Source organism: Megascapheus bottae, chromosome 19 (genome assembly GCF_031878675.1).
Source record: "Megascapheus bottae isolate mThoBot1 chromosome 19, mThoBot2.hap1, whole genome shotgun sequence".
Classification (NCBI taxonomy): Eukaryota; Metazoa; Chordata; class Mammalia; order Rodentia; family Geomyidae; genus Megascapheus; species Megascapheus bottae.
The window spans coordinates 17,540,755-17,568,509 of record NC_143527.1 but is presented as its reverse complement, the minus strand read 5'-3'; the positions used below and the strand labels follow the sequence as shown (position 1 = coordinate 17,568,509).

The 27,755-nt window shown below is 41.5% G+C and overlaps 1 protein-coding gene and 2 non-coding genes across 3 annotated transcripts; 2 read left to right on the top strand and 1 right to left on the bottom strand.

The window, feature by feature from the left end:
* Acaa2 (acetyl-CoA acyltransferase 2) lies at nt 1-22,100 on the bottom strand. Its single transcript, XM_090353118.1, has 10 exons — nt 21,997-22,100; nt 16,961-17,127; nt 13,033-13,161; nt 11,070-11,186; nt 9,813-9,960; nt 8,123-8,298; nt 7,517-7,646; nt 6,135-6,205; nt 3,066-3,220; nt 1-372 (listed from the first exon to the last, which is right to left on the bottom strand). Exons 1-10 carry the CDS (start codon nt 22,010-22,012, stop codon nt 285-287), a joined length of 1,197 nt encoding a protein of 398 aa, XP_090209244.1. The 5' UTR covers nt 22,013-22,100; the 3' UTR covers nt 1-284.
* Nucleotides 22,101-22,647: 547 nt separating this feature from the next.
* On the top strand, nt 22,648-22,789 carry LOC150049682 (small Cajal body-specific RNA 17). The gene has a single exon (XR_016538940.1).
* Nucleotides 22,790-22,849: 60 nt separating this feature from the next.
* LOC150049681 (small Cajal body-specific RNA 18) lies at nt 22,850-22,927 on the top strand. Its single transcript, XR_016538937.1, has one exon.
* Nucleotides 22,928-27,755: the final 4,828 nt, after the last annotated feature.

Here is a 27,755-nt window from a genome sequence, read left to right as displayed (position 1 = left end):
TAAAGTTAAGGCAACATTTATTGAGTTTCCTTGTAACCTTATTATCTAAGGCATACACGGTAGTTACTGGGGGAGGGGGGATGGCTTTTTTTTTTAAGGCCTCAGACTGAGGAGCTTTAGTTCAGGATCACACTATTAGACTGGGCAGATTCGAGAGCGCCTACCGCCTAAGACAGGGGCTCCTGCATGGCCATGCACAGGGGCTTCATCCAGTGGCTGGGTGTGGGAGGGTGGCCCGCGCTCTGCAGGTCACCTGCTGTCCTGTGGCGCTGGGCTCCCAGGGCTCATGAGGCTGTGTTCTGAATGATGACTGCGATGCCCTGGCCGCCTCCAATGCAGGCCGATCCCACTGCGTACCTCCCGCCGCGGCGCCTACGAGAGCAAGCGACAGCTGGGCTCAGCTCGTTCACTAATGAAATGAGATTACTATGGCACCCCTGCATCGTTAGCCAGTCTTTTCTTCCCATCCTGGGACTAGAGTTCAGGGCCTGAGCACAGTCCCTAAACTCTTTTGCTCAAGGCCAGTGAGTGCTCTACCACCTGAACCACAGCTCCATTTCTGCCTTTTGTTGTGATTTAACTGGAGGTAAGAGTTTCAGCCTCCAGAGTAACCAGGATTACAAGCACGAGCCACTGGCTTTTTTTTGTTTTTTATATTTCTTTGTGTGTGTCAGCACTGGGGCTTATGCTCTTGATTAGCTTTTTTTTCACTCAAGGCTGGTGCTCTACCAGTTGAGTCATATCTCCTTTTTGCTGGTGAACTGGTCTGGCTTTGAACCTTGATCCCCAGTCTCAGCTTCCTGAATAGTCAGGATTATAAGGTGTCAGCACCAGCACTAGGCTGCATTAATCACCTGATTTAGTTCATTTCCCCAGTCTCATCTCTAATCCTCCATGTTGGTTTATACTCACAAGTGGTTCAAGAAAGCTGAATATTCTTTTACTTTTTTCTTTCTTTCTTTCTCTCTCTCTCTCTCCCTTTCTTTCTTTCTTTCTTTCTTTCTTTCTTTCTTTCTTTCTTTCTTTCTTTCTTTCTTTTCTTTGCCAGTCATGGGGCTTAAACTTAGGGCCTGAGCACTGTCCTTGGGCTTTCTCAAGGCTAGAGCTCTACCATTTGAGCCACAGTACCACTTCCAGCTTTTTCTATGTTCTGAGGAATTGAACCTGCTAGGTCAGCACTCTACTACTAGGCCAAACTCCCAGCCCAAGAAAGCTGAATATTCTTATTCAAAGATAAGCAATGAAGACAGCCTTAATCCTAGCTACTCAGGAGGCTGAGATCTGAGGATTGTGGTTCAAAGCCAGCCAGGGCAGAAAAGTCCTTGTGACACTCTTATCTCTAATAAGCCAGAAATGGAGCTGTGGCTAAAGTGGTAGAGTGCTGGTCTTGAGCATAAAGGAGCTTAGGGACAGTGCCCAGGACCAGAAAAAAAAAAGAGCAGGGCAGATATATTAGAAAGAGTTCATGTCCTTTACTACTTTGTTTTTATCATTCAGTCCGAGACAGAGACCTGAAAAATGATGATGGTGGTGGTGGTGGTGGTGGTGGTGGTGGTGGTGGTGGTGGTGGTGGTGGTGGTGGTGTGTGTGTGTGTGTGTGTGTGTGTGTGTGTGCTGGTACTTGAGCTTGAATTTAGGTCTGGGTGCTGTCCCTAACTTTTTCATTTAAGGCTGGTGCCACTTCAGTCACCAATTCTACTTCCAGCATTTGGTCATTAATTGAAGATTAGAGTTTCATGGGGTTTTCTTCCCAGGCTGGCTTCATATCATGATCCTTCGATCTCAGTTTCCTGAGTAACTGGGATTACAGGTGTGAGCCACTGCCTCTTGGATCCAGGGATTATTATTATTATATATATCCATGCTCCAGTTCAACTCAATCACTATATGCAATGAATCTTTTTATTTGGGCCATGCATGGAGTTGGAGTGATTTTTTTTTTCCAATTTGAACTTAGGAAGAACTTTATTTCCTAAACCTGTTAGTCTTAATTCTAATAAACGAATTTTTGAACAATCTGATGGCCCAGTAATTTTTGTATTATTAGCAATTCATGTTGAAGACCAGCATGTTGATAGAGTCATGGGAGTGGGGAGGAGGGATGCAACTGAAAGAAAACCAAAACAGCATAGAGCACTGCTGTGGTTTAGGAGGGATGTCTCAGGCTAGAATGAAGCCCCTTTGAGCATGAGGAGAAGGAGGTGCCTGCCAAAGAGCCAAAGGCTCCAGAGGCTAAGGCAAGGACGCTGCTATTGTTGACTGAATTGTTCTCGTAACACTGTCATGATATCACTAAGTTGGCAGTCCATATGAGAATCTTGACTTGCAGAAGTGATTTTTTTTTGTCAGCATTACATATTCAGTTTGTTTGTAATTTTCCAGCAAACAAAAGGGCTCAAAATAGTCACATGAAGGTGCTCTAGTATCGGCTGTAGACTGCAAACACCCTGCGCACTTGGACAGTGTTGCTTTGCTTAGTTAGAGTCCTTAGGTGATGGGATCTAGATCAGTAAGAATTTACCTAGTATTTTTTTCATAAATATTTATTTATTTAGCCAGTCTTGGGCTTAAGCTCAGGGCCTGAGCACTGTCCTTGGACTTTTTTAAGGCTAGAGCTCTACCACTTGAGCCTCAGCACCACCTTTTTTCTATATATATGGTACCAAGGAATCAAACCTGGGTTTTTGTGCATACTAGGCAAGCACTCTACCACTAGGCCAAACTCCTGGCCCCTCATAAATATATTTATCATACTACTATAACAGGCATTGAAATCAAGTGCCATAAGAAGCAAGGCTCTGGGAAACCTGAGCCTCAGTATCTGCTCCCTGCTGGTCAACCGCACAGGGATGGACTCCTCCAGGGGACATATCATAAACCAAAGGAAATGCTGGGATCCCACACCAGAATGCACTAAGCCTTCCGGAGGACCAGGTCACAGCACTGCCTACATAAGATACTTCTGGTTCAAACCAGTGCCGGGACAGAGACAAGGAGCAAGCCTGCATGCATGAGCGTTTGACTTAGAACAGCATAGGTGACACGCGGCCACTTCCAGCAAGTACCTTAATTCGTGAACCAGATGTGCAGTAATTCTTGATCCCGATCCACCCAAAGGGTGACCCAAGGCAATGGCTCCACCATTCACGTTGGTTTTACTTGGGTCAAGATCCAAGCTCTTCTGCACGGCCAAGTACTGAGGAGCAAAAGCTTCATTCACCTTAGGACAAAAAACGGACATTAATAAGAATCATTATTCACAAACACTTTTTTAACCTAGGCGGTCTAGTTCTATATCAAGAGCTAGTTTCACTATTCCCTATTTGTTTCCTCACAATGTTATTTGAACTTATTTTCAATCATTCCATGTAAAGATATTAGATTTTTAGAGAAATACAGACAAGAGAGAAGATGGCTTTCATTATTTAGTCAAAATAACCATGTTCAAAAATTATCCAGACATATCTTACTTTACAAAAGACAGTATGTTTTAAAAATGAGTACAGAGGGGTTGGGAGTGTAGCCTAGTAGTAGCATGCACTAGGTTCGATTCCTCAGTACCACATACACAGTAAAAGTCAGAAGTGGAGTTGTGGCTCAAGTGGCAGAGCACTAGCCTTGAGCAAAAAGTGTCCAAGGACAGTGCCTGGCTCTGAGTTTAGACCCCAGGACTGGCAAAAAATAAATGAGTACACAGTTGTCTTACCTGTCTGTAATCCCTGAGAGGTTGAGGACTGTGTGGGCTAAATAGTGTAACTTGCTTCTTTAAAGTAGTAATAATAATGGAGAGCTGGGAGTTTGGCCTAGTGGTAGTGTGCTTGCCTAGCATGCATGAAGACCCGGGTTTGATTCCTCAGTACCACATACATAGAAAAAAGCCAGAAGTGGTGCTGTGCTCAGGCCCTAAGTTCAAGGCCTAGGAATGGGAAAAAAAAAATAGAGCTAGGATTATAGGCATGAGCCTGTACTACTCAGACTACTCAGGAGTCTGAGACCTGGAAGATGGTGGGTCAAATACATGCAGAAGAACTTTTAAGACTCCATTTCTAATTAGCCAGCAAAATGCAGGACTGAAAGTGTGGCTCAGTGGTAGAACATTAGCCATGAGCAAGAAAGCCAAGGGAGCTAGTTGGATGATTCAGACCTTGGCTTTCTCACTTATTAGTATGTAACTTCGCACATGTTCTTCTAAACTCTGCTCTGTAATTATATTTCCTCAAAAGCAAAATTCAACTGTACTGTCATACAAGAGTCATCCTCAAGGTTAAGAACCTGTGTAGTGTCTAGTATATCCTCTGACACATAGCAAGTACTCATTAACTGCTGGCTATTATTTATTTATTTATCTATTTATTTATTTATTTATTAGCCAGAGCTTAGAGCAATCATTCCAAAATAAAACTAAGGGTCAATAAAGATCAAGGGAGACATGAAAGTATGGTTACCATGGCAAAAATGGCAGAAGTAAAAGTACTTACCAGGCTGGCTATAAGAACTGCCTTGCTTCATTAACCACACTTTACAGATCAGAAATTTTATAAAGAAAACTGGTTTTGAGAAAGATTAACATGCACAGCTGGGAGAGCATATTTCATTTTTTCCTTTTTCTATTCTTTTTTTTTGTGTGTTCTCCCACAATGGTGTCTTATTTGCCTTTAGATCCAGTATTATTCTTTTGTCTGGTATAGTCATTCTCAAGGATACCCTAAGAGATGTGGAATGTGTGGTCAAAGTAGGCTGTTGAACCCAGGTTGAGCACTGTGAGCTCCGTCCTCCACTAGCTGTACACCTGTATTTCCACAGCTGAGTGTGAAGTCAAATGCAAATATGAGGTGAGCAGAGCCCTGAAGGCTCCGAATTGTAATTTTCAAAGAACCGAAGAAGAAATTTAAGGATAAACCATGTATTTGTCTGAAACCTTGGTTTCTTGGGTAAGAGATTACCATAAAAGAAATTCAACCTGTATCTATCTCTTCTCTACAAACTTAAATAGAGATTCACTTTGTTATGTTAGCTTTCTTTTTACCAAGCAGTATAGTTTTAACCACTTAAAATTTTCACATACTCCCAAATGGTGCTTGACTTTAGGGCCTGCTGTCTCTGAGTTTTACCTAAGGCTAGCACTCTACCACTTTAGCCACAACTCCACCTCCAGCTTTCTGGTTATTAACCAGATAAGAACCTTGGGGACATTCCTGCCTGATATACCTTTGAACTCTCAGTCTTCTGAGTTGATAGGATTATAGGCATAAGCCACAGGTGCCAGGGTGTCTCTTATTTTGGTTATGCTAAGCAATAAAAATATTTTTGCTCTAATAATTTTTTTTGCTAGTCCTGGGGACTGTACTTATGGCCTGAGCACTGTCCTTGGACTTTCTCAAAGCTAGCACTCTGTCACTTGTGCCACAGTACCACTTCCGGCTTTTTTTTTCCTATGTATGTGGTACTGAGGAATTGAACCCGGGTCTTCGTGCATGCTAGGCAAGCACTCTACCACTAGGCCAAACTCCCAGCCTCTAATAATTTTTTAAAAGTCGCTCCTGATCTGAGGCTGTAGGTCAGTGGTGGAACACATGCATGTGAGCATGTATTGTCAGTTTCACAAACTGTCCCCCACCAAGATTCACTGAACCAATACATTTACATATCCAGCATCCATCCTAGATCAAGCTTAACCCTGGTGGTAAAGTCTGGAGGGCCCCCAGTTGGGGGAGGCAAAAATTTCCTGATCTGGAAATTTTTTCTTCTTAAGCCAATTCTTTTACCTTGTATTTTTCACTTTAATTTTTAAAATAGGGTTAAACTTATTTATTTGGCTCCCGTTTTCTGTAATCCTCAATTTTGACATGTATATTACTTGTCTAAAATTGAATAGAGATCTGTAAAGTCCTGAGAAGATTCCAGGAATTCATATTTCAGCAGGAGAAATCATGATGTTTGAATTATTAAAATGTAAGTAAAGCATTTAATTGGCTGGGGTTAAGTACCAGCACAAAGCATGTATTACTCATGTAGATGTACATCATTTGGAAATATTAACAGTACTAATTCAAGGAGTGCAATAAAACACTACCAATACCATTTATGCTATCCAAGTAGGTAGCTTACTCGTGTTATAAAAAGAAAACACTAACCTCTATCAAATCCATGTCCTTAAGACTCAGGCCGGCTTTCTTCAGGGCCCCACTGATGGCAGGGACAGGACCTAAATAAGAATAGAAGTCTTATGTAGAAATGTTATTTATTTGACCTCTTTTTCTTTACTAAACAAGAATAATGAAGAAGAAAAAAGTAGTTAAGGCTGTGAATTTTGTTACATGTGTTCTATCATATTTATTTAATTTTTAACTAATTTTTTTGTCAGCCAAGGGGCTTGAACTCTGGACTGAACGCTGTCCCTGAGCTCTTCAGCTCAAGGCTAGTGCTCTGCCACCTGAGCCACAGTGTCAATTCTGGTTTTCTAGTGGTTAATTGGAGATAAGACACTCACTGGACTTTTGGGACTCTCCTGCCGAGCTATCTTTGAACCTCAGATCTCAGCCTCCTGCCTCGCTAGGATTACAGGCCTGACCAACAGGTGCCCAGCCTGAATATAATGTTTTAAGGTAAATTGAGTAAGTTTATTTATAGTCATAGAATGATGACTAACAATCAGTATTGGTAACGTATTTGGTAATGATGATATTCTATTTACTATCCATCTCATTTTCATGCCTTGGACATAAAACAAGTCTGGAATTCAATTCCATATTAAGTCAGTTGCTATACAGAACTGCCAAATTCAATAAAAGGCATTTACTGGATGATCCTTCTCAATAAGCAAACTTGTTCAAAGGACCATTTAACTAGGCTACAAAGTGAATGAATACTATATTTACATTGCATTATGTTTTTCTTGCTAAGATTCTTCTTCCTTAAGTATATATGGGGAAATTACTACAGAATATTTGACTACTTGAATTCAACAAAACAGACCAGATGTTTTTCTTCATAGACATTTGTGGCATCTTAATATTCTTAAGAACAAATAGACACAGAGATAATCTTTTTTTTTTTTTTTTTTTTTTTTTTTTTTGCCAGTACTGGAGCTTGAACTCAGGGCCTAAGCACTTCCTTGGGCTTTCTCAAGGCTACAGCTCTACCACTTGAGCCACAGCACCACTTCTGGCTTTTTCTTTGTATGTGCTACCGAGGAATTGAACCTGGGTTTCCATGAATGGTAGGTGAGCATTCTACCACTAGGACATACTCCCAGTCCAGAGACAGAGATAATCTTTAGCTAGACATTTTACCTTTTGGGAAAAAATAGTGATACTGATTCACTTTAAAAATTATGAGCAGTATTTGGAACTCTGTTTTAGGGCTCCTCTCTTTGGAGAGTCTCAATACTTTTACAATGATTATTGGAGTGACAATCTTTGTAAGGTCAATTTGATTTGAATCAAGACTCTAAATACCAAAAACAGGTCTTTCTCCAAAAAACTAGCTGAACCTGTTGGCTTCACTAGGAACTTACCAATACCCATGATAGTGGGATCACAGCCGGACACAAAGTAGCTCACTACTCTTGCCAGTGGTGTAAAGTTGTGCTTTTTAACAGCATCTTCACTAGCTATGATGACAGCTCCAGCACCATCTGATACTCCCTTAAAAACAGGTAGAAGAAAAAGTTAATTAAGGCTTAAGCTAATGGCTTAGTATTGCTAATGAGTAGAACCAGGAGGAGGGCGGTATGAAGGAAATAATGGCAGAATTGAGAACACAACTGGCAGAACTGTAGCTCTTTTCTTTTTACAAGGATCCTTTTACAAGGATTCTCCTAGGCACAGAATAAAACCTCACTAAGGAACAATAAAAAAGAAAGCCAAGGAAAAGTATGTACCCAGATGAGGGTGGATGTAAAAAGAAATCTGATGGCCCACACACATGAAAAAGAAAAAAAAAAGTGTGAACATGAAAACTGAAAAGATTAAGGGATCAGAAGAATGTTAGGGTTTAGAGCTAAATTACTTTGTGTTGGGCCATGATAACTAAAGATCGGCATGCAAGTATTTAGACAAAATGCCTCATTTTGCAAAGAATATGTCAGGAAGTGCTCAAGCTGATATTAAGGGACACCCACAGACGCATTCCCTGCTGTGACGGTTCCTTCCTTCTTGAAAACGTTAGGAAGTTTCTGTAATTGCTCCAGGGTTGTCTGGGGTCGGGGGTGTTCATCCATTTGCATTGTCTGTTTTCCTTTCCGGGTCTTCACTTCAATTGGTGCCATTTCCTCATTAAAGTAGCCAGCATCATTTGCTGAAATAGTAGAAAAACTCTTAATGAAGGTAAACCAAAAAGAAAAAATAAAAAGAGAAAGCAGGTATCCTTGCTTGGGTTGGTCTACTCTTTGCACACAGAGCACTTTATCATGAGCCTTTAATAACTATACAACTTGCTTCCCCTTTGGAGGATAGAACACAATGTCTGTGTCTATGCAGATGCACTTTATATGGCATCTTGAGAGACTGTGGTAGTAGTTAGCTACAGATATAATGGCACTAAAGTACGGGGTAGGGCCAGAGTGTTCTCTCATAGCGTTTTGCTCAAAGCTAGTACTCTATCACTTGAGTCACAACTCTACTTCTGACGTTTTGGGGGCTAATTGGGAATAAGAGTCTCATGGTGAAATAAGAAGTTGTCAAAAAAGTTACCAAGTTAGGGTGAAAATAACCGAAGTACATTATACATATGTATGGAAATGTCAGGACAGTTTACACCAATACCAAGTTGTCTATGCCACTAGTAATTGATGACTGAAATTTTAGTGATAGAAAATCTGAAGAAATTATTTGATCTTGCAACAATACAATAATATGTAAACCATGTAATATGTAATAATCTATACTTTAAGCAACAAGACAAATCAGGAATAATATCAGCTTAGTTTTATTATCACTCTCCAGGGCAAAAATATTTCCCTTATTTGGTTTGACAACTCTAATTTTAGATAAATAGGGAAGGCAATTATGCTTATCTCTATTATACAGATGCTCAGTGACTAAAACTTGCTGAGGCTGGATAACTTGTGCATGGCAGAACCAGAAAACTGACTGGCAAGATTTGCGCTCTGGAGACTGGCAAGACTGCTGTACTGGAATGAGGAAATCTAAAAGGCACAGAGGAGCGGCTAGCACCAACCCCATGTCTTCCCCTGGGAGATGCAAGGAGGGCCTTCATCTTTACTACTTTATGATTTAACACCTATAAGGAAGTTTTCTTCTGCACAGAACAGCATTTTTGTGCGTGTGAGTGCATGCGTGTGTGATTGTGTGTATCTTAGGGCTTAACTCAGGATCTGGGGTCTGTCCTTAAGCATTTTTTTATTTAAGGCTAACACTCTACCATGTGAGCCACAGCACTGCCTTTTAGTGGCGAATTAGAGATAAAGCTTCCTGCTTCAAATCACAATGCACAGATCTCAGCCTCCTCACTGAGGATTACAGGTGTGAGCCACATGTACCCAGCCATTGTATGATCTTAAAGGGTATAATCTTAAAGGATAAAAATGTTTCCTACGGGGCTGGGAATGTGGCTTAGTAGAGTGCTTGCTGAGCATGTATCTTCATACAGCCCTGGGTTCAATTCCTCGTATCACAGAAACAGAAAAGCTGGAAGTGGCGTTGTGGCTCAAGTGGTAGAGTGCTAGCCTTGAGCAAAAGAAGCTCAGGGACAATGCCCAGGCCTGAAGCTCAAGCTCCAGGACCGGGGAAAAAAATGTTTCCTACAGACACGTTTTTCTATAGATACTGGTGTTACCCAGTCTCACAGACCAGCCTTCCATCTCTGCTGTGACTGCAAGGCGTATCTGTCACAGTCTTCTCTGCTGATTTTGTGTTGTGCAGCAAGGTTCTCTGCTGTGAGTCCCATGGGAAGCTTAACATGCTGGTCTGTCAGTCCTGCCCACAAAGTGTCTTCCAGCTGCAAAAAGACATTCATAGAGGGAATTGTTAAAGCCTTTTTTTTTTTTTCCAGTTCTGGGCTTGAGCTCAGGGCCTGAGCACTGTCCTTGGACTTTCTCAAGGCTAGAGCTCTATCACTTGAGCCTCAGCACCACTTCCGGCTTTTTTCTATGTATGTGGTACCAAGGAATTAAACCCGGGTCTTTGTGCATGCTAAGCAAGCACTCTACCACTAGGCCAAAGTCCCGGCCCTAAAGCATCATTTTTGGGAAAGAATATAATTTCTTTTTCTTTTAAAAATTGTTATTGTAAAGATGCCAACATGGATAGTAAAATCCAAATAATGCCATTTCCAGCAAAATCACAGATGAGAGTTCTGGTTCCAATGTTAGAGGGCCAGCTGAATAAATAGTTTACTATCCTTCAGACTGGAATGGGCTAACAATGTTTTATATATTTTAGCATTTTTAGATGTGTGTCAAGTGCCCAGCCAATTGCTTTTTTTTTTTAATTTAATTAATTAATTAATTAATTAGCCAGCCCTGAGGCTTGAACTCAGGACCTGGGCACTGTTCTTGACTCTCTGCTCAAAGCTAGTACTCTACCACTTGACCTAAAATTAATTTTTAAATGATCAATATTATTCTTTATCAGAACAATTATTTTTCTGTCGCAGAACTAAAGATGAAAGGATCCATTTTCATTCAACTGACTTGGAACAATATAATCTGTATTCTAAGAAATGTTTTCTGTAGTTAAAAAAAAAAGAAATCTAGCTAATGGAGATTGCCCCAGAAATATACTTTCTAAAAGTCATGGTAATGATTTAATAACTCAGAATATCAAGAACTTGCCTTTCTTTTTTGGCTCCTTCTATCTTTTTCTACTTCTCCTGTGCCTATAGTCACTTACACAGGTTAAAAACTGAATTCTATGTGGATTCAGGGGGCAAAACTAACACTCAAAGTAGGGTTTTGAAATCGTTTGAACATTTCAAATCATTCATACCTTGCCAGTATTCCATTAACAAAACTGGCCTTCAAGTCAGTTTTCTTTCTTCTAATGAGTCATTAAAATTACTCTAATCAGAGTATATGAAACAATTCAAACAATTTGAATGGTTCTAACCTTGAGATCTACTCCAAACTTGGTTCCAAAACGTGCATTTCGGACGCAGTAGGGAGACTGGCTCATGCTTTCTGTTCCTCCACATAAGACAACCTCTGCGTCCTTAACACCAATCTCCTGTTCACAAGCAAACGGACAATAGCAACAAAGAACTCAGACTATGTATTTAGAAATACAAAGGCTTTACAAAATAATGGTCATTTCAATAAACACTGTATTCTAGCTTATGGTGTAGTCACAAAAGGAAATACCTTTCAGTAGTTGGAGAGCTAGTGGTAGTGTATTCCCCCAAGGCCTGGGGGAAACCCAAATAGATGTCAATTGTTTGTCTGAATAACTCACTCTACCTATGTTGTGGCCAGAAATAATCATTCTTAACTCAATATAAGTCTTGAAAATCAGCAGACTATGATCTGATATAAATGTGTCGCAGACAAACCTGCTAAAAAGGCCACAAAGAATTATCCTGCTAATGTAGAAGCCTGTAGGAGAACAGAGATTTAGAAGAATTAGGTCAATCTCAGATTCATAAAAAGGAATCCAATTCATCATGTTATGCAAGATAAGCCAAGCCTAGAAAAAAATAGTGTATGTTTTATTCACATATGAACTCTAGGTCCAAACAAAGTAATGTGGTTGTAAAAAGGGAACCGTTTGCAGGTAAAACCAACAGTGGGAGAAAGGAAAGGAAGTGCATATTATAGAAATACATTCTTTCTCTTTCATAATGAAACGCATTAAAAAATTGTTACAAAAGGAGTGGGAGGGGATAAAAAAGTAATATAGGTTGGGTGAATTGGACCAAAGTTCATTTTATGCATGTAATCAATATCACAATGAAGTCCTGCTGTACAATTATTTATGCTAATAAAATTTTTTAAATAAAAAGAATACTTTTTAAAGAGACTTTCTTGCAGTGAACATTTTTCCAAGAAAAGGTTAACTGACCAAGTGGTAGACTGCTAGCCTTGAGCACAAAAGCTCAAGAACAATACCTAGGCCAAATGCAAGCCTCTGGACTAGCACAAACAAAACAAAACAAAACAAAAAAGTAACCAAACAGAAAGGTATTAACTTAAACAAAAAACAGTGATAAAAAATATATAACATAAATCTTACCATTTTAACTATTTTAAGTGCTCAGTTCATTGCACTAAATATACTGATATTATACTGCAATCATTAGTACCAATCACTCCAGGCTCTTCATTTTACAGAATGGAAACTTTATCTCCTTTAGATGCCAGCCCCTCCCCTCCCACTAATCTCTAGAAACTACGGCCCACTCTGTCTCTATGAACATAACCATACAGGTCCCCCAAGCAAGTGACACTGTTTGTCCTTTGTGACAGACAGGCTTATTCTACTCAAAAGCCTACTTATATTATTCTTCAAGTCAAATCCTGTGGTTTTATTTTTGCAATGCTGGGGATCAAATCCAGGGCATCTCTCATACTAGGCAATCAATCTACCACTAGCCCTAAAAGCTAAGTATGTATATTCGTTTATGCTGGTACTGGGGAAAGCTAATATTTTCAAGAAGCTATTTTCTTGCTGTAAATATTTATTTATGCTGGTACTAGGGAAAGCTAATTTTTTTTTTTTTTTTTGCCAGTCCTGGGCCTTGAGCTCAGGGCCTGAGCACTGTCCCTGGGCTTTCTCAAGGCTAGAACTCTACCACTTGAGCCACAGCACCACTTCTGGCTTTTGTTTTTTCTATGTATGTGGTACCGAGGAATCGAACCTGGGTCTTCATGAATACTAGGCAAGCACTCTACCACTAGGCCAAATTCCCAGCCCAAAGCTAATTTTTTTTTAAGGAACCATTTTCCAATAAGTGTCAAATTGACCTCTTTTAGTGGGCACTATAAGATAAAAAAGCAATAGTGACAAGGGACATTGCTTCCTATAACCATTAATACACATTACACATTCAGAGAATTCAGTAAAACGCTGCCCATACCTGACACCCACTCACAATGGACTGGAAACCAGAGCCGCAGAGCCTGTTAACAGTCAGAGCGGAGGTCTCTGTTGGGACTCCCACGCGCAAACCAACATGTCTCGCCAAGTAAGCAGCATCTGAAGAGCTCTGTTTCAGACAGGATGAGAAAAGGCATTTCTTCTATGAATCCAGGCATATGAACAAGTGCAAAAGACATGCAAATGTTGAGACTACCAAAAAATGATAAACCATACACCTATAAGGGAGGACACAACGCAAACAGGCACAACATGTTTATAAAAAAAGTAATCTGGTCAAGTGTCTCCCCCTTTCTGTGGTAACATACATGACAAAATTTTATCATCTTAATGAATATTTTCAAGTGTACTATTCAGTAGCATTAAAAACATCTGTCATGCTGTACAACCATTGTTGAGTTTCTTATTATTGTTCCTGTGTTTGCTTTATTTTGAGACACAGTTTTACTTCGTAGCTCCAACTTACCAATTTACCATCTTCCTGTCTGGGATCTCAGGTATGCATCACTACACCCAGCTCAATTTTCCTTTCCTTTCCTCCTTCCCTCTGCCTGTCTACCTATCAGTCAGTCAATCAATTAATCAAGCAAGCAATCATGTTGTATATAGAGCCCAGGGCCTTAAGGCAAGTGTTGTACCATTTCCAACTCCATGACATTCTTTTTTTTTTTTTCTTTTTCCTTTTTGTCCATCATGGAGCTTGAACTCTGGGCCTGAGCACTGTCCCTGAGCTCTTCAGCTCAAGGCCATTGCTCTACCTCTTGAGCCACAGTGCCACTTCCAGTTTTCTGGTAGTTAATTGGACATGAGTCTCTTGGACTTTAGTGCCTGGGCTGGCTGTGAACCATGATCCTCAGATCTCAGCCTCCTGAGTAGCAAGGATTACAGGCATGAGCTATTGGTTCTTTTATTTTTATAATTTTATCTTTGTTGGTTGTGGGGTTTGAACTCTGGGCCTAGGCTCTGTCAATTCAAGGCTAGTGCTCTACTACTTGTGCTAGAGGGCTACTTCTGGTTTTCTGGTGGTTAATTGGAGCTAAGAATCTCTCAGACTTTTGTGTCAGGGCTGGCTTTGACTGAGATCCTCAGTTCTCAGCCTCCTGAATAGCTAGGATTACAGGTATGAGCTACTGGTGCCCTCACGATATTCTTATAAGACCAAGTTAAGCCATTTATTCTTACTTACTTTTATCTAAAACCAGAAATCCTATCCAGGGCAATTTGGCAGCAAAAGAAAACAAAGAGATTTCAGCTTGAATTCCATTGTTTCTTAAGGAAACAGTAACGTTCATTTACTCTAAGTGATGAGTAACCCTATCCCGAACTAGAAAAGCAGCTTTCTTGTATTTGTCAAATGTTATCTGATATCTATTCTGCTCTCTTTTATCTCAAAAACATATCATTAAGCTCCTAACCATCTTGTCAGGAAACTTAATACATGAAGACAGCCTGCAGCTGGGCATGGTGATGCTTGTTTTTAATCCACTGAAGAGGCTGAGGCAGGAAAATCACCAGTTTGAAGCCAGCATGGATTATATAGGAAGATCCTACCTAAAGCAAAAAAAAAAAAAAAAAAAAAAAGTACAAACACAAGGCAACAGGTACCATTTAGAGTGATTTTACCAAAAAGTTTGAAAGAGTCTATGCAAAAGAAAAACGAAGTTTTTGTTTCTTTGGGGTTTTTTTTGTTTGTTTTTTGTTTTTGTTTTTGTGGGTCATGGGGTTTGAACTCAGCCTGGGCACTGTCCCTGAGCTCTTCATTTCAAGGCTACTGCCCTATCCTTGAGCCACAGCCCAACTTCTCATTTTCTAGAGGTTCATTGGAGATAAGAGTGTCAGTTCCTTTTGTGCCCCAGGCTGGCTTTGAACCTTGATCCTCAGATCTCAGCTAGGATTACAGGCATGCGCCACCATGCCAGCTAAAGATATTAGAAAGAATAAATTTATTTTTAAATGAATTCAAGGAAACACAAAATGAAATGTATTCTATTTCATTTTGACTTGTTATTATAATGCTTTGTTATATCAGAGGTAAAAATACCCCCCACCAAACAAAAGTAAAAAAAAGTGAGATGAACTAATATTAATAGTTCTTTATGAAAATATTTTAATAAACAACTGTAAATAGAAAGTAAGTTTCTGCTTTTCCAAGATGTAAAGTCATACCATACAGGATACATGGAATAGAATCAAAATCAAGATCACTGCTTTTTTGTACCCATGGTTATTCTCTTGCCTTCTGTGGCGATCACATCGTTGGTATGTGTTCCAGGCTGAGTATAAAATGTCTCTCATTGGCTCATGTGATGAATGCTTGGCCGCAAGGGGTGGTGTGCTACTATTTGGGGGAACTGAATGGAAACCTTAGGAGGTTAGGTCTACCTGGAGTAAACAGGTCACTGGGGCCAAACCTTTGAAGGGAAGACCTTATCCTCAGCTTTCCTGTCGCTTTCAGCTTTCTCTACCACACCCTGGAGCCATGAGGCTCTGTCTTAGCCACAGGCTTGAAAGCAATGGCATCAACTTACCATGAACCTCTTTCCTCCTTTAAGCTGTTTTCACTCAGGTATTTGTCACAGGGATGAAAAGTCTAACTAATAATAAGGGTCATAAAAAAAAACAGTAACATTATTTCTTAAAAAATCTTAGCTTAATATTATTTTAAAAACTCTTCATTTTAGTATCTTTAAAAATATAATGAGCAGGCTGTGGTGGTTCACTCCTGTAATCCTAGCTACTCAGGAGTATGAGATCTGAGGATCTGTGGTTCAAAGCCAGCCGGGGCACTAAAGACCATGAGACTCTTATCTCCAATTAACCACTAGAAAACTGGAAGTGGCACTGAGGCTCAAGAGGGGAAGGGCAGCAGCCTTGAGCTGAAGAGCTCAGGACAGTGCCTAGGCCCAGAGTCCAAGGCCCACAATATATAATGATAGTTTATGTAAGATAGCTGTATATGCATATTTTTACATTTCTTAATTCCTTCATTAGGTTATAACCTTCTTCTGGTCTACTTTGGATCTTTCATCTTCTCCCATGACATCTAAAACATCTAGGTCCTTCACGATTCTGTATTTTGAAGGAATGAACAGCTTTCAATGATCTGAATATGAATGACCTACTTGTATCCAATATACATGAAGATAGAGGGTTAAAGGAGCTTCATATTACCCATAATCAATTCTGACCTAGCTTCTGTCACATGTGAAGCATTAGGGGTGGCATGCTGCATGACTCAGGTCTGCTACCCTCTGCTGTAGTTTGGATCTTTAATGTCCTTGGTAAGACCTGGTCCCTGTCCCGTGGTGCACCCAGGAGAAGATGGAGTCTTTAGGTGAGGCCCAATAGGAGGAAGTTGTGTCACTGAGAGTGTGTCTTCAGAATGACTCTGGCATCTTGACCCTTTGTCTCTTTCTCTTTGTTTCCTGGCTGCCATGAGGTGACCACACATTCCCGACAGGATGAGCTGAGTGGCCACAGGCCAATCCCATAGAGCCAAGCAACCATGTGCTGAAACCTCTGAAACCATAAGCCACAACAGCCCTTTCCTAGTTTAACTGTTGCTTATCTCTGATGTTTTGTCACACTTTCAGATTTTATCACAGAGCAATAAATACACCTCCTCAGGAGGCATACTGAGAAAACCAGTTCACTTCCCATAAATCCAGGAAGTCAATTCGCCTTTGAAGAGTCATTGAATTGCATCCGAAGACTGACAGTTTCCAGAATATATACTGCTCTGAATTATGTATGCCACTGCCGCTAGAGTCAGAGAATACCTCAATTTACAAATGTCAGTGATTTGTAGGTAGCTTCAGATATTCTAGTCTTCAAACAGGTGACATTTTTCTTTGCAAAAATGATCAAAGAAACCAATAGAAATAGACAGCTCTCCCTGCCATACCAACCTGCATGACATTGCCCACAATGACACTGTCGATGGTTTCAGGTGGGACTTTACCAGCAGCCAGAGCAGCCTTGGCAGCAAATTCACTCAAGTCAGTAGCAGTGAAGTCTTTCAGAAGACCACCATAAGCTCCAAATGGTGTTCGCTTAGCAGCAACAATAAACACACCTAAGGGAAGGAGGAAAAATCTAAATAATCACAGTAATCTCATTGTAAAACCTTGAAGCACAATTTTCAGTTATCTAATAGAAAATCTTTGGCATGCAATAATACCAGGCATGAGTTACACCCATGGAAGCAGGTCAAACACTCTCAAGCAGGTCCCAACAACTATGCTGCATGCTAAAAAATAAATCAAGTCCACTCAGACACCAGTCTTGTCCTCCACAGCCTTACGATGTTGACAAGTGAACTACCTCTTTTGTATGCTGGAATGTATCGGAATCAAAGAAACTCCAAAACAGATGATCCCTTTAGATTGTGTCAAGGTGCTGGGTGTTCACATTGCACACTTGTAATCCAGCTACTCAGGAGGCTGAGATCTGAGAATTTCATTTAAAATCAGCCTGATCAGACAAGTCCAACAGACTCTTATCTCCAATTTGTTAGCAAAAAGTCAAAAGTGGAGGTATAGCTTAAGTAGTAGAGTGCCAGCCTTGAGAAAAACAAACAAACAAACAAAAAACTAAGCAAGAGTATGATTCCCTGAGTTCAAATCTGCATGCTGGCCCATGTGTGTGTGCATACACACCCACCCTTCAACTATTATGTTTCACTATTTTCTTTTATCCTTGGAATAGAATGGCTATAGGTCACCTTTTACATGTGAAATCCATCTAGGGTTAGCTAACTTCAAATATTCTCTAGATCTATGAGTTTTCTCCCAATACAATAGAAATCATTCCTTCAATACTTTTTAGCTGACATAAAGTCTCACTGTCTTTTTCTAAAGGAACTCCTATTTGTCAACACACTTTTATAATGTGTCACTTAAGACATGATGAAAACATTCTCAATTTTATCTGGCTACAGAGAATATACATTTATTAATACAAACTAAGATTATACATTTGTAGCAATACTATAAATTAAATCAGTTTCCTTATCCACATAAATAAAAATCATTCCAAGGAACCTAATGTCACTTTCCAAAAAACTTATGAGTATACAAATCCATGATGACTCTGATATGAGTGGCAATTACTAATTGTGTAGTGTAATACCTGTACATAAAGCTAGGTACCAGTGGCTCAGACCTATAACCCTAGATATTCAGGAGAATATTGGTTCAAAGACAGCTTGGGCAGAAAAGTCTGTGAATCGCTTATCTCCAACTAAGCAGTAAAAAGCTGGAAGTGGAGCTATGGCTCAAGTGGTAGAGCACTATTCTGGAATGAACAGCTCAAGCAAAAGCATGAGGCTGTAAGTTCAAACCCCACTACTGACACAGACAGTTTAGTCCAAGAAGTTTACAATCAAAAGGAATGTAAGGAATAACAGGTGAAAGTATAATTAAGACACATCTATACAACTTATCTTTACAGATATAATATTCAGATACCTATAAAAGGCCATGTATATTAGCTTGTCACATTGGCAGTATTTTTTTTTTCTGGTAACTGGGTTATTCTATATCAGTATACTTGTCTGAATCTTTGTACATGTCCTCTTACCCTCAGTTAACAGTCTTTGCCTTTAAAACATTTTTTGGCAATTTCAGGCTGGATATAAAAGTCTTGTACAAGGTAGACAGGGGGGAGAGAAAGGGAGAGAGGGGGAGGAAGGTAGAGAGAGAGGGAGAGAGGGAGAAAGGGAGAGAGGGAGAGAGGGAAGAAATGTGTGTGTGTTTGTGTGACAAAAACAAGATCACAAGCTAGTGTTATTGTGGATATTCCCCATTGTGAAGGTTAGCTCCAGTGAGCCTTAATTGAATTAGAATGGGGAAAAGGCTGTTAAATATGCTAAAAATGAAAATAAATTGGGATATGCAGGTACAATGGCAAGACAATTTACAAGTCCTTTTCTTGATATTTCGTAAGCCACTGCAATATCAAGTATTTACTTGATTCTGAGGCCAAGTTTATGTGGATATCAAAGAGTCTAAAACAAAACAATCTTTAACACCAAATTAAAATTGTGTGTGTGGTCATGAGTGTTGCCTAGTGGTAGGGTGTTTGACTAGCATGCACAACGTCCTGGGTTCGATTCTTTGGTACCACATACACAGATAAAGCCAGACGTGGTTCTGTGGCTCAAGTGGTACAGTGCTAGTCTTGAGCAAAAAGTGTTCAGGGACAGTGCTCAGTCCCTGAGTTCAAGCCCCAGGACTGTCCCCCCCCCCCAAAAAAAAACCATGAGTGTGTGTGTGTGTGTTTGTGAAAGAGAGAGAGAGAGTGCGAGCAAGCGCTCATGCATGGGCAAATACTAGGGCTTGAACCAAGGGCCTCAATGCTCTCACTTGTCTTTTTTGCTCAAGATTGGCAATATACCACTTGACGTCAAACCTCCACTTCTGATTTGCTGGTTTACTGGAGATAATGTCTCATAGATTTGTCTTCCCTATCTGGCTTCAAACTGTGATGATCAGATCTCAGCAACCTGAGTAGTGAGGATTACAGTCTGGATTCATGAGTGCCCAGCTAAAATCTTGTTTAAAAGGCACTGAAAGAGCTGGGAATGTGGCTTAGCGGTGGAATGCTTGCCTAGCATGCCTGCAGCCTGGGTTCAATTCCTCAGTACCACATACACAGCAAAAGCTAGAAGTGGTGCTATGGCTCAGTGGTGGAGTGCTAGCCTCGGGCAAAAAATGCTCAGGGGCAGTGCTCAGGTCCTGAGTTCAAGCCCCAGGACTGGCCAAAAGAAAAAAAAAAGGCACTGAAAATTGAAAAGCTAAAGATTTCCAAAACTGTAAGACAATGAAGAGACCAGCATCTAGAATAGCGAAAGGTCTTGACAACTGATTAGTACTAATAGGTAAATATCTACTATTGCAAATATCTATTTTCTTAGAGCATCTGTAGGTGACACACTAAATTAAAGAAACTACTGATGATTTATTTTATCAGGAATAATTTAGCAGCCCTACCTACCTTACAGAGACACAATCTCTCCAAATAAGCTAGTAAGTAACAATATTTTTGGATGAAAACCTCCTGCCAAGCACTGGGATGGGTGTTAAGGAAAGTTTTAGACAGCAATGTGCTCTTCTTCAATGGTACATGAAGACAGTCCTTACCACAGTTAATTATGCTGTCATTCAAATGTATTCTTTTCCTACAACAATCAGTCACCTCACATGCTCTTCTTTCTCACCACCAGTCCTGTAACTACCAAGATGACAACAGACCAAAGTGCTTATCTTCGTTGTCTTCTACTTAGTCCATAAAAATCACCACTGAAACTCAAGGCTGGGGTTCTAGCAACAGCCACTAACTGCCTAATGAGGTTTTTGTTTTCACCCAGACTTCAAAGGAGTCTAGAAGGGTACTTACCACTAACAAAATTAAAATTAAAAACATCAGTAAAAATATGTTCATTCCAAGGTAGTTTCTAAATGAATTAAGTATTCTAAGCTAGTCTAAAAAGAAAAATCAACATGTGCTTTTTAAGTAAATGTAAAGTTCCGAGCTGAGAAAGACACTGGCAAACGAAATCCACACTGTAGAACAACATGCACATTCTGTTTTTGTTTTTGTTTTTCCAGTCCTGGGCTTGAGCTCAGGGCCTGAGCCCTGTCCTTGGATTTTTCTCAAGGCTAGAGCTCTACCACTTGAGCCTCAGCACCACTTCTGGCTTTTTCTAAGTATGTGATACCAAGGAATAGAACCCGGGTCTTCGTGCATGCTAGGCAAGCACTCTACCACTAGGCCAAACTCCCGGCCCAAACAACATGCACATTCTGTCCTGGAATATTTACTTTTCATTTGATTCCTTCCCTGGGTTCTCCTGACTTCTAGAGTGGGGGTCTGCCTGATTATCTCCACAGGCAGGTCATTCCACAGGCATCAAAACAATCTTCCTTTCCAAATCTATCTCCCACCCCCTTTGCTCACGGTAAGTGGTATCGTCCTGAACCAATTCCTCCTGGTAGAAAACTATCATTGCTATTTCTTCCACAGCCACAACCAATCTGTTACCACTGTTCTAGCAAACCCACCTCCCAATCTATGCCAAAAGTTTCCCTCTCCTTTTACCCAGCCTCCTTTCCCCTATATTGTCAAGGACATTTTTTTTTTTGGTTTGGAACTCTGCAATCCTCAATAGTCTCTTTATAACAGAGATAACAGGGACAGGGAGAAGCTCTTTTCCTGCTTTAAATCCCTGCATTTTCCTTCCACTGAATTTACACAGAGCCCACTAGTCCTTGGACGGCCAAAAGTATTGGTTCTCAGAGCCTGTCAAGTCTTTTCCTGTCTCAAGGCCTTCCTTCATGCATTCTATTAAATGTTCAACAGACTTACAGGTCATTAGGTTAAAATGCCATCGACTGTGATGGCTTAGTATGAAAAGGAAGTTTACATAATTATTTAGAACAGCTGAAAAAAAAACCAAAACTCTGAAACATATTAACTCAGTACTTTCCTGGGGTCGCCTGAACTTAAAAGAATGCAAAAGACAGGTCTTCGAGCAAACCACCACCACCACGCAGTTTGGTGGGTCAGGCCAACAATGGGGCGCAAATTTCCTGGAGACCCTTAGGGTGCAACCCAGACCAGGTCTCCTGGCTTCAGTGCGCCCCTTCCATTCCCAAATGAGGCCTTGCGCTCGTGGCGCCGCCCCAAGCCCCCACCCGCTGAGGGTCAAGGTCAGAAGCAAACTCTGCCATCATCTGTCCACTCGAAGTTGCACTGGAGTCGCTGACCTCTTGCCAGTGTAACGTCGTCAATCTCGTTTCCCACCCAAACGCCCTCCCCACCCCCCGAAGCCTAAGGGTCAGAAGAAAGTCCACACACGACCCCGGCCCGCCTGCCCTGCCCATCGGGCCCAGAAGCGGAGGCCGCGTCCGAGAGGGGTGGGGGACGGCGGGGCAGCGGTCACCTCGGAGCAGGGCCATGGCTGCAGCTCGGTCCGTAGGCGCGCGGGTCTCTTCTCCCCACCCGGACGGAACCCGCCGAGGCCCGGCCTTTAGAGAGAGGGCGGCACCCCGCGAGGCCGCGCCCCTGCCCTTTCGCCTACTTTCCGCAGGTCCCCCGCACTCTCCACACCCTCCCCGCCCGGGCGACCTCGTTCGGGCGCCCCCTTCGCCCCTCTTCTGAAACTAAAGGAGCTGCAGGTTCCCGGGGCAATCGCACATCTCGGTCTGGTATCTGGCTCACATCGAGAGATTTTATTTGACTCCACCACCTATCTTTACCCTCTACAGCCCGGGTCCCCGAGGTCTCCGCCAGCGCGCAAGGCAGAAAGCAGGCCGGGGCGCCTGGACCCCGCCTCGCTCAGCCTCCACAAAGATGTAGAAGTAGGGGGCGTGGCGCCCGCGGCGTGGGGCGTGGCGCCCGCGGCGTGGGGCGTGGCGGCTGCGACGTGGGGGCGTGGCCTGGAGGGCAAATAGACGCGGTTTGTGGCAGCACCTCCTGATTGGTTAGGTTTGCGGCTGCGCACACAGAGGGCAGAGGCCTGGGCTTTTGTGGGGCTCACGAGGTGGGGTTCTGGCCAGTTTGGTGGGTGCAGCGAGCGTAGTAGGGCTGGGTGCTCCTGAGTCCCGGATGTGGCCCCCAGTGAGCCCACAGTATTTTCCTTATATGATCAGGCCCTTTGTGGGCGGCGCTGCCTGCCCGGGCCTGAGAGGATTATAAGAATGTGACAGGCGAATTGGGGCCCAGGGGACGTGGAGCGGGGAGAGGGGTGAGGGAGAGAGGTCGAGGCTGGGTGGAGGGGGGTACGGTGAGGGGCCCTGCCGATGATGACGTGACACCTGTGCGATCTGAGTTCTGGGAACCAGACGATGGAGTGTGCGAACCGACTGAGGCGGGGCGGGCAGGGGTGCGGTGGAGGGGTGCGGGGCCGGGGCCAGGCTCCTGGTCAGGGGGCGCAGATCTAGTGAGGAAAAGCTACCAGTGAGGTTTAGGGATTTTTAAATGATTTTCATCATGACATTTTTCATCTCTAGTGAAAGTAACTCATTTTAAGTATAAAATAGAAATTCAATATTATTTGGGTATGGGGAGAGGAAGAGTACTGTCAGCACAGTTTTCCCTACTTTGCTGTAACTCGAAGTTGATAGCAGCTTAAATAGTAATGGTCTTAGTGTAAATAATGGTTTTAGAAGTTTCAGCAACGGAAACTGGGTAACATTTCTTTCTTCTTCTTTTTTTTTTTTTGGCCAGTCACTTTCTCAAGGCTGGAGCTCTACACTTGAGCTTCAGCACCACTTCCGGCTTTTTCTATATATGTGGTACCGAGGAATCGAACCCGGGTCTTTGTGCATGCTAGGCAAGCACTTTACCACTAGGCCAAACTCCTGGCCCTTGGTTTTGTTTTTTTTTTTTTTTTTTTTTTTTGCCAGTCCTGGGCTTGAGCTCAGGGCCTGAGCACTGTCCTTGGACTTTCTCAAGGCTTTCTTCAGCACCACTTCCAGCTTTTTTCTATGTATGTGGTACCGAGGAATCGAACTCGGGTCTTCATGCATGCTAGGCAAGCACACTACCACTAGGCCAAACTCCCGGCCCACTGGGTAACATTTCTGAGGTCTGAAGGTACTAGGTTCTTTTAAAACAAGCCTATAAAGCTGAATGTGCATGTCTGTAATCCTCCATTCTCAGGAGGCTCAGGGTCTAGAGGCCTTGCCTTATCTTGAAATGGCAGTCTTCCTGTCTTAGCCTCCCTTCTGCTGGGATTACAAAAATGCATCATTCCCACATGGTGAGATCTTAAAACCTATTAGGCAGTTTTTCCACTTTCTCAAGGAAGGTCTTCTTTATCCACCAGCCTTCACTCTTCTACATAAATTTTAGAATGAACTTAACAGTTTTCAAACACCAGCATTTTGATTTTGATTTTGGACCTGAAGGGTATAACTAACAAAATGGCTGTTCACCACCTGATTTTCTCTATGGTGATATTTAAGTTTTATAAATTACCTCATACAGCTCTTGTAAACATTTTTTCACTGGCTGAATGCTGTCTCTACCATATGCATGTGATTTAGTCTATCTACCCGCAACCTGCCTTTAATGCGATAGGTTGAGAGTAGTTGCTCAAGGGGCCTTTTGATCTTACAGGTAAAGTCCTCTTCTACCCCCAGCTTCTGGATTGTCAGATGATTACTCCTGCTTTAAGCAATCATCATGCAAGATTGAAGATAGCCACATAATGAAGTTGTTGGGTTTTTTCCCCCCAAGAAAGCACTTATAGGGCTGGGAGTGTAGCCTAGTGATAGAGGGCTTGCCTAGCATGCACGAAGCCCTGAGTTCGATTCCTCAGTACCATATACTCAGAAAAGGCAGGAAGTGGCACTGTGGCTCAAGTGGCAGAGTGATTTCCTTGAGCAAAAAGTGTCCAAGGACAGGGGCCGGGAGTTAGGCCTAGTGGTTAAAGTGCTTGCCTAGCATGCACGAAGACCCAGGTTCCATTCCTTGGTACCATATATATAGAAAAAAGCTGGAAGTGGTGCTGAGGCTCAAGTGGTAGAGCTCTAGCCTTGAGAAAGTCCAAGGACAGTGCTCAGGCCCTAAGCTCAAGCCCAGGACTGGCAAAAAAAAAAAAAAAAAAAAAAAAAAAGTGTCCAAGGACAGTAGCAGGCCCTGAGTTCATGCCCTAGAACTGGCAAAAAAAAAAAAAAAAAAAAAAAAAAAAAGAAAAGAAAAGAAAAAAGCACTTAAAAACCTTTCAGCCAACATGTAAATGCAACTTTAAATTTTGCTTACATTTGGCACACCAGTTTATTCAAAAGTATTTATTTCCACAAATTTTTATCCACAGCTGAGTATTACAGTGACTATTACAAGCATTTTTCTATAAACAAAGCTATAGTTTACAGATTTGTCCAAAATGGAAAAATATTCTCATCAGTATTTATTCTATAATTTACCCCTGAATATAGTTTGAACCCCTCCAGAGAGGCAGTCCTTTATCTAAACATGTTGATGGCAAAATATTATCATATTCAAATCTGGATCATTCTGTCACAGTGTCACTTTAGAAAGCAGCTTCATTTCAGCTCACTGATTCCCTTTGTTACAATTAGTGTTTCTTTTCAGGGAAACCAACCTTTAGTAGCTAATGACTTATTAAAAAAAAAAAAACTCAGCCCCATGTTTGCCATTGGCACTAAGTTCTTAATTTTGTTTATCTTCTAATTCTCTAATTATGGCACCAATGTGTACGAACAAGTAAATCATGTTTATTTGGCTCATGCAGCAAATTTTAGGACTGACCATAAGTATTCTGTAAAGAGAAATGAAAGAGTCCTTCCCCATGCTCACTGTTAAGTAATCCTATAGTTATGTTGGCATTAGAAAGATGCTTCAGTTTAGCAAACTCGTGATGTCTTACAAACCATTTACTTTATGCAAAAGAAAAAAAGGATTCTAATTTGTTTCTATAATCCATATTATTAAGGCTGGGTTTAATGAATGGATGGATTTACTTTTCTAACTTTCCCTAACGTTATTATAAAAGCCTTAAAATTTAGCGCTAGTGAAAAAAAACAAGGGAAGAAACTCCTATTGACATGCTCCATGAAAGGGGGAATTCACTATGTTTGGAGGTGACCTCCTTCCCAGGTGGTTCTACAAGTATCTTGCTGTGACTGCAGCTAGGATGGCCCAGCTGGGAGGACACATGTAAGTCAACGCTTGTCAGTCTTGGAGACGATGAATTTGTGTGTAAATGCACACATTACTATGGGTAAAGAGACAGGCTCCATGTAATACTTGAAACACAAATTGATTTACAAATATTTGATCCTTAAGTAATCTTTAAAATGCCTCTGTTTCAAAAGACAAACCAGAAGAGCACTTGGATGCTACACTGCACACTGAATTTCTTCCCAGGGCAACACTTACTTCAGAGAAACAATTGGTCAGTCAATTAGCTCAATAACTGCTAAAGGCACACAATGAGAGAAGTGACAACTAAAACTTAACAGTAAAAAAATAAAGATATCTAGTGCTGACTTCAAACTTGTGCTACTTTAAATTACTTAAATTAAAAAATCACCATGGATTTTATGAAACTGAGAATAAACTTTAAAAAAGTGCAAGAGTCCAGCTGGGCATCTGAGGCTATAATCCTAGTTACTCAGGAGCCTGAGATCTAAGGATCATGGTTAGAAGCCAGCTCAGGCAGGAAAGTACATGAGACTCTTATCTTTAACTAAACACACACACACACACACACACACACACACACACACAGAGCATGGAGCAGGCTGGGAATTCAATTCCTAGCACTAAAGGAGAGAAAATAAATGAATAGAAAATAAAATCACTAACATGATTATTAGTTTCTCTAACGATGATTTCAGTCACCTGGTATGATTTAGATATTGTATAGTCACTTCCTCTATTTGTCAATAACATATCAATTGCTGTTCTAGTGAAATACCTTTTTGACTTCTGGAAGAGAATAACATACGCCATTTCTTCAGCTAGGTAGGGAACTACTCACAAGGGTCCTATCTACTTGGTTATTCCACCTGCTAATCTTGTTCAGCAAGCGCTTGGCTCCTACTGATGCATGATGACAGGAGAGCGGCTGCCCAGAGCTGCCCTAAGGTATTGTGTAAGGACAATAAACCATTGTTTGTGGACGGGCTGTGGGGCATAACTGCTAATCACTTTAGTAACAAGGACTTCTTGGTTATCTTAATGGGTAAGGATAATCTTCATGTGAGAAGTCAACTTCAAACTAATGTGCATCAAAAGGCAAAGATACTTAATAAACAACTTGAAGAAACAGCCACACATCTACTTGGTTTAATCTGGATTTCCAAAGGTAGCATGTGAGTTGAAAGGTGGGGATCAGGATGCTGTAACTAAGAGCAAAGGAAAGAAGTTTAATGCAGACATAAAAGGGACAGTCCCCTTGACAATTTGGACATGACTGTCAACAGTCTAACCCAGGACCTGTGTCATGTTTTGGCCCCAGCAGGTGGGAAGAATGACAGGACATGGGGATGACGACTGTTTGGGGCTTGGGTCCTGCTGTCTCCCCAGGAGCCTTCTGAGGGTAAGAAAGGCAGCAGGGGTGCAGTGCAGCCTGCTTCCAATGCAGGAACACTGTGTTCTCAATATAACATCAGAGCTTTCTTTCTTTCTCTGTCTCTCTGTCTCTTGTCTCTCTCGCTCTCTCTTTCTTTCCTTCTTTCTTTTGTTGTGGGGCTTGAACTCTGGGCTTGGGCGCTGTCGCTGAGCTCTTCAGCTCAAGGCTACCACCCTACCCCTTGAGCCACAGCGCCACTTCATCACTTCCGGTTTTCTAGTGGTTAACTGGAGATAAGACTCTCACAACTTTAGTGCCCAGGCTGGCTTTGAACCTCAATCCTCAGATTTCAGCCTCCTAAATAGCTAGGATTACAGGTGTGAGCTCCAGGGTGTTTCTTATAGGATTCATAAGCCATCTCTTCCTGTCCAAGGAACAACAAACTTATTAATATGGAAAAACTAAAATTAGATAGTAAAAGTTAGGTAGAGTAAGATTTTTTAGCTGAATGCTTGCTTTTGAAGAGTCACCATAAAGCACCTCAAAAACAAGACAAAAAAAATTCTAAGATCTGAAAACACCTAAGACTACTACAATAAGCGGAAGAGTGACTGTTCTTTTTACAATCCATTTCATAGCAGAGATAACCACAATAA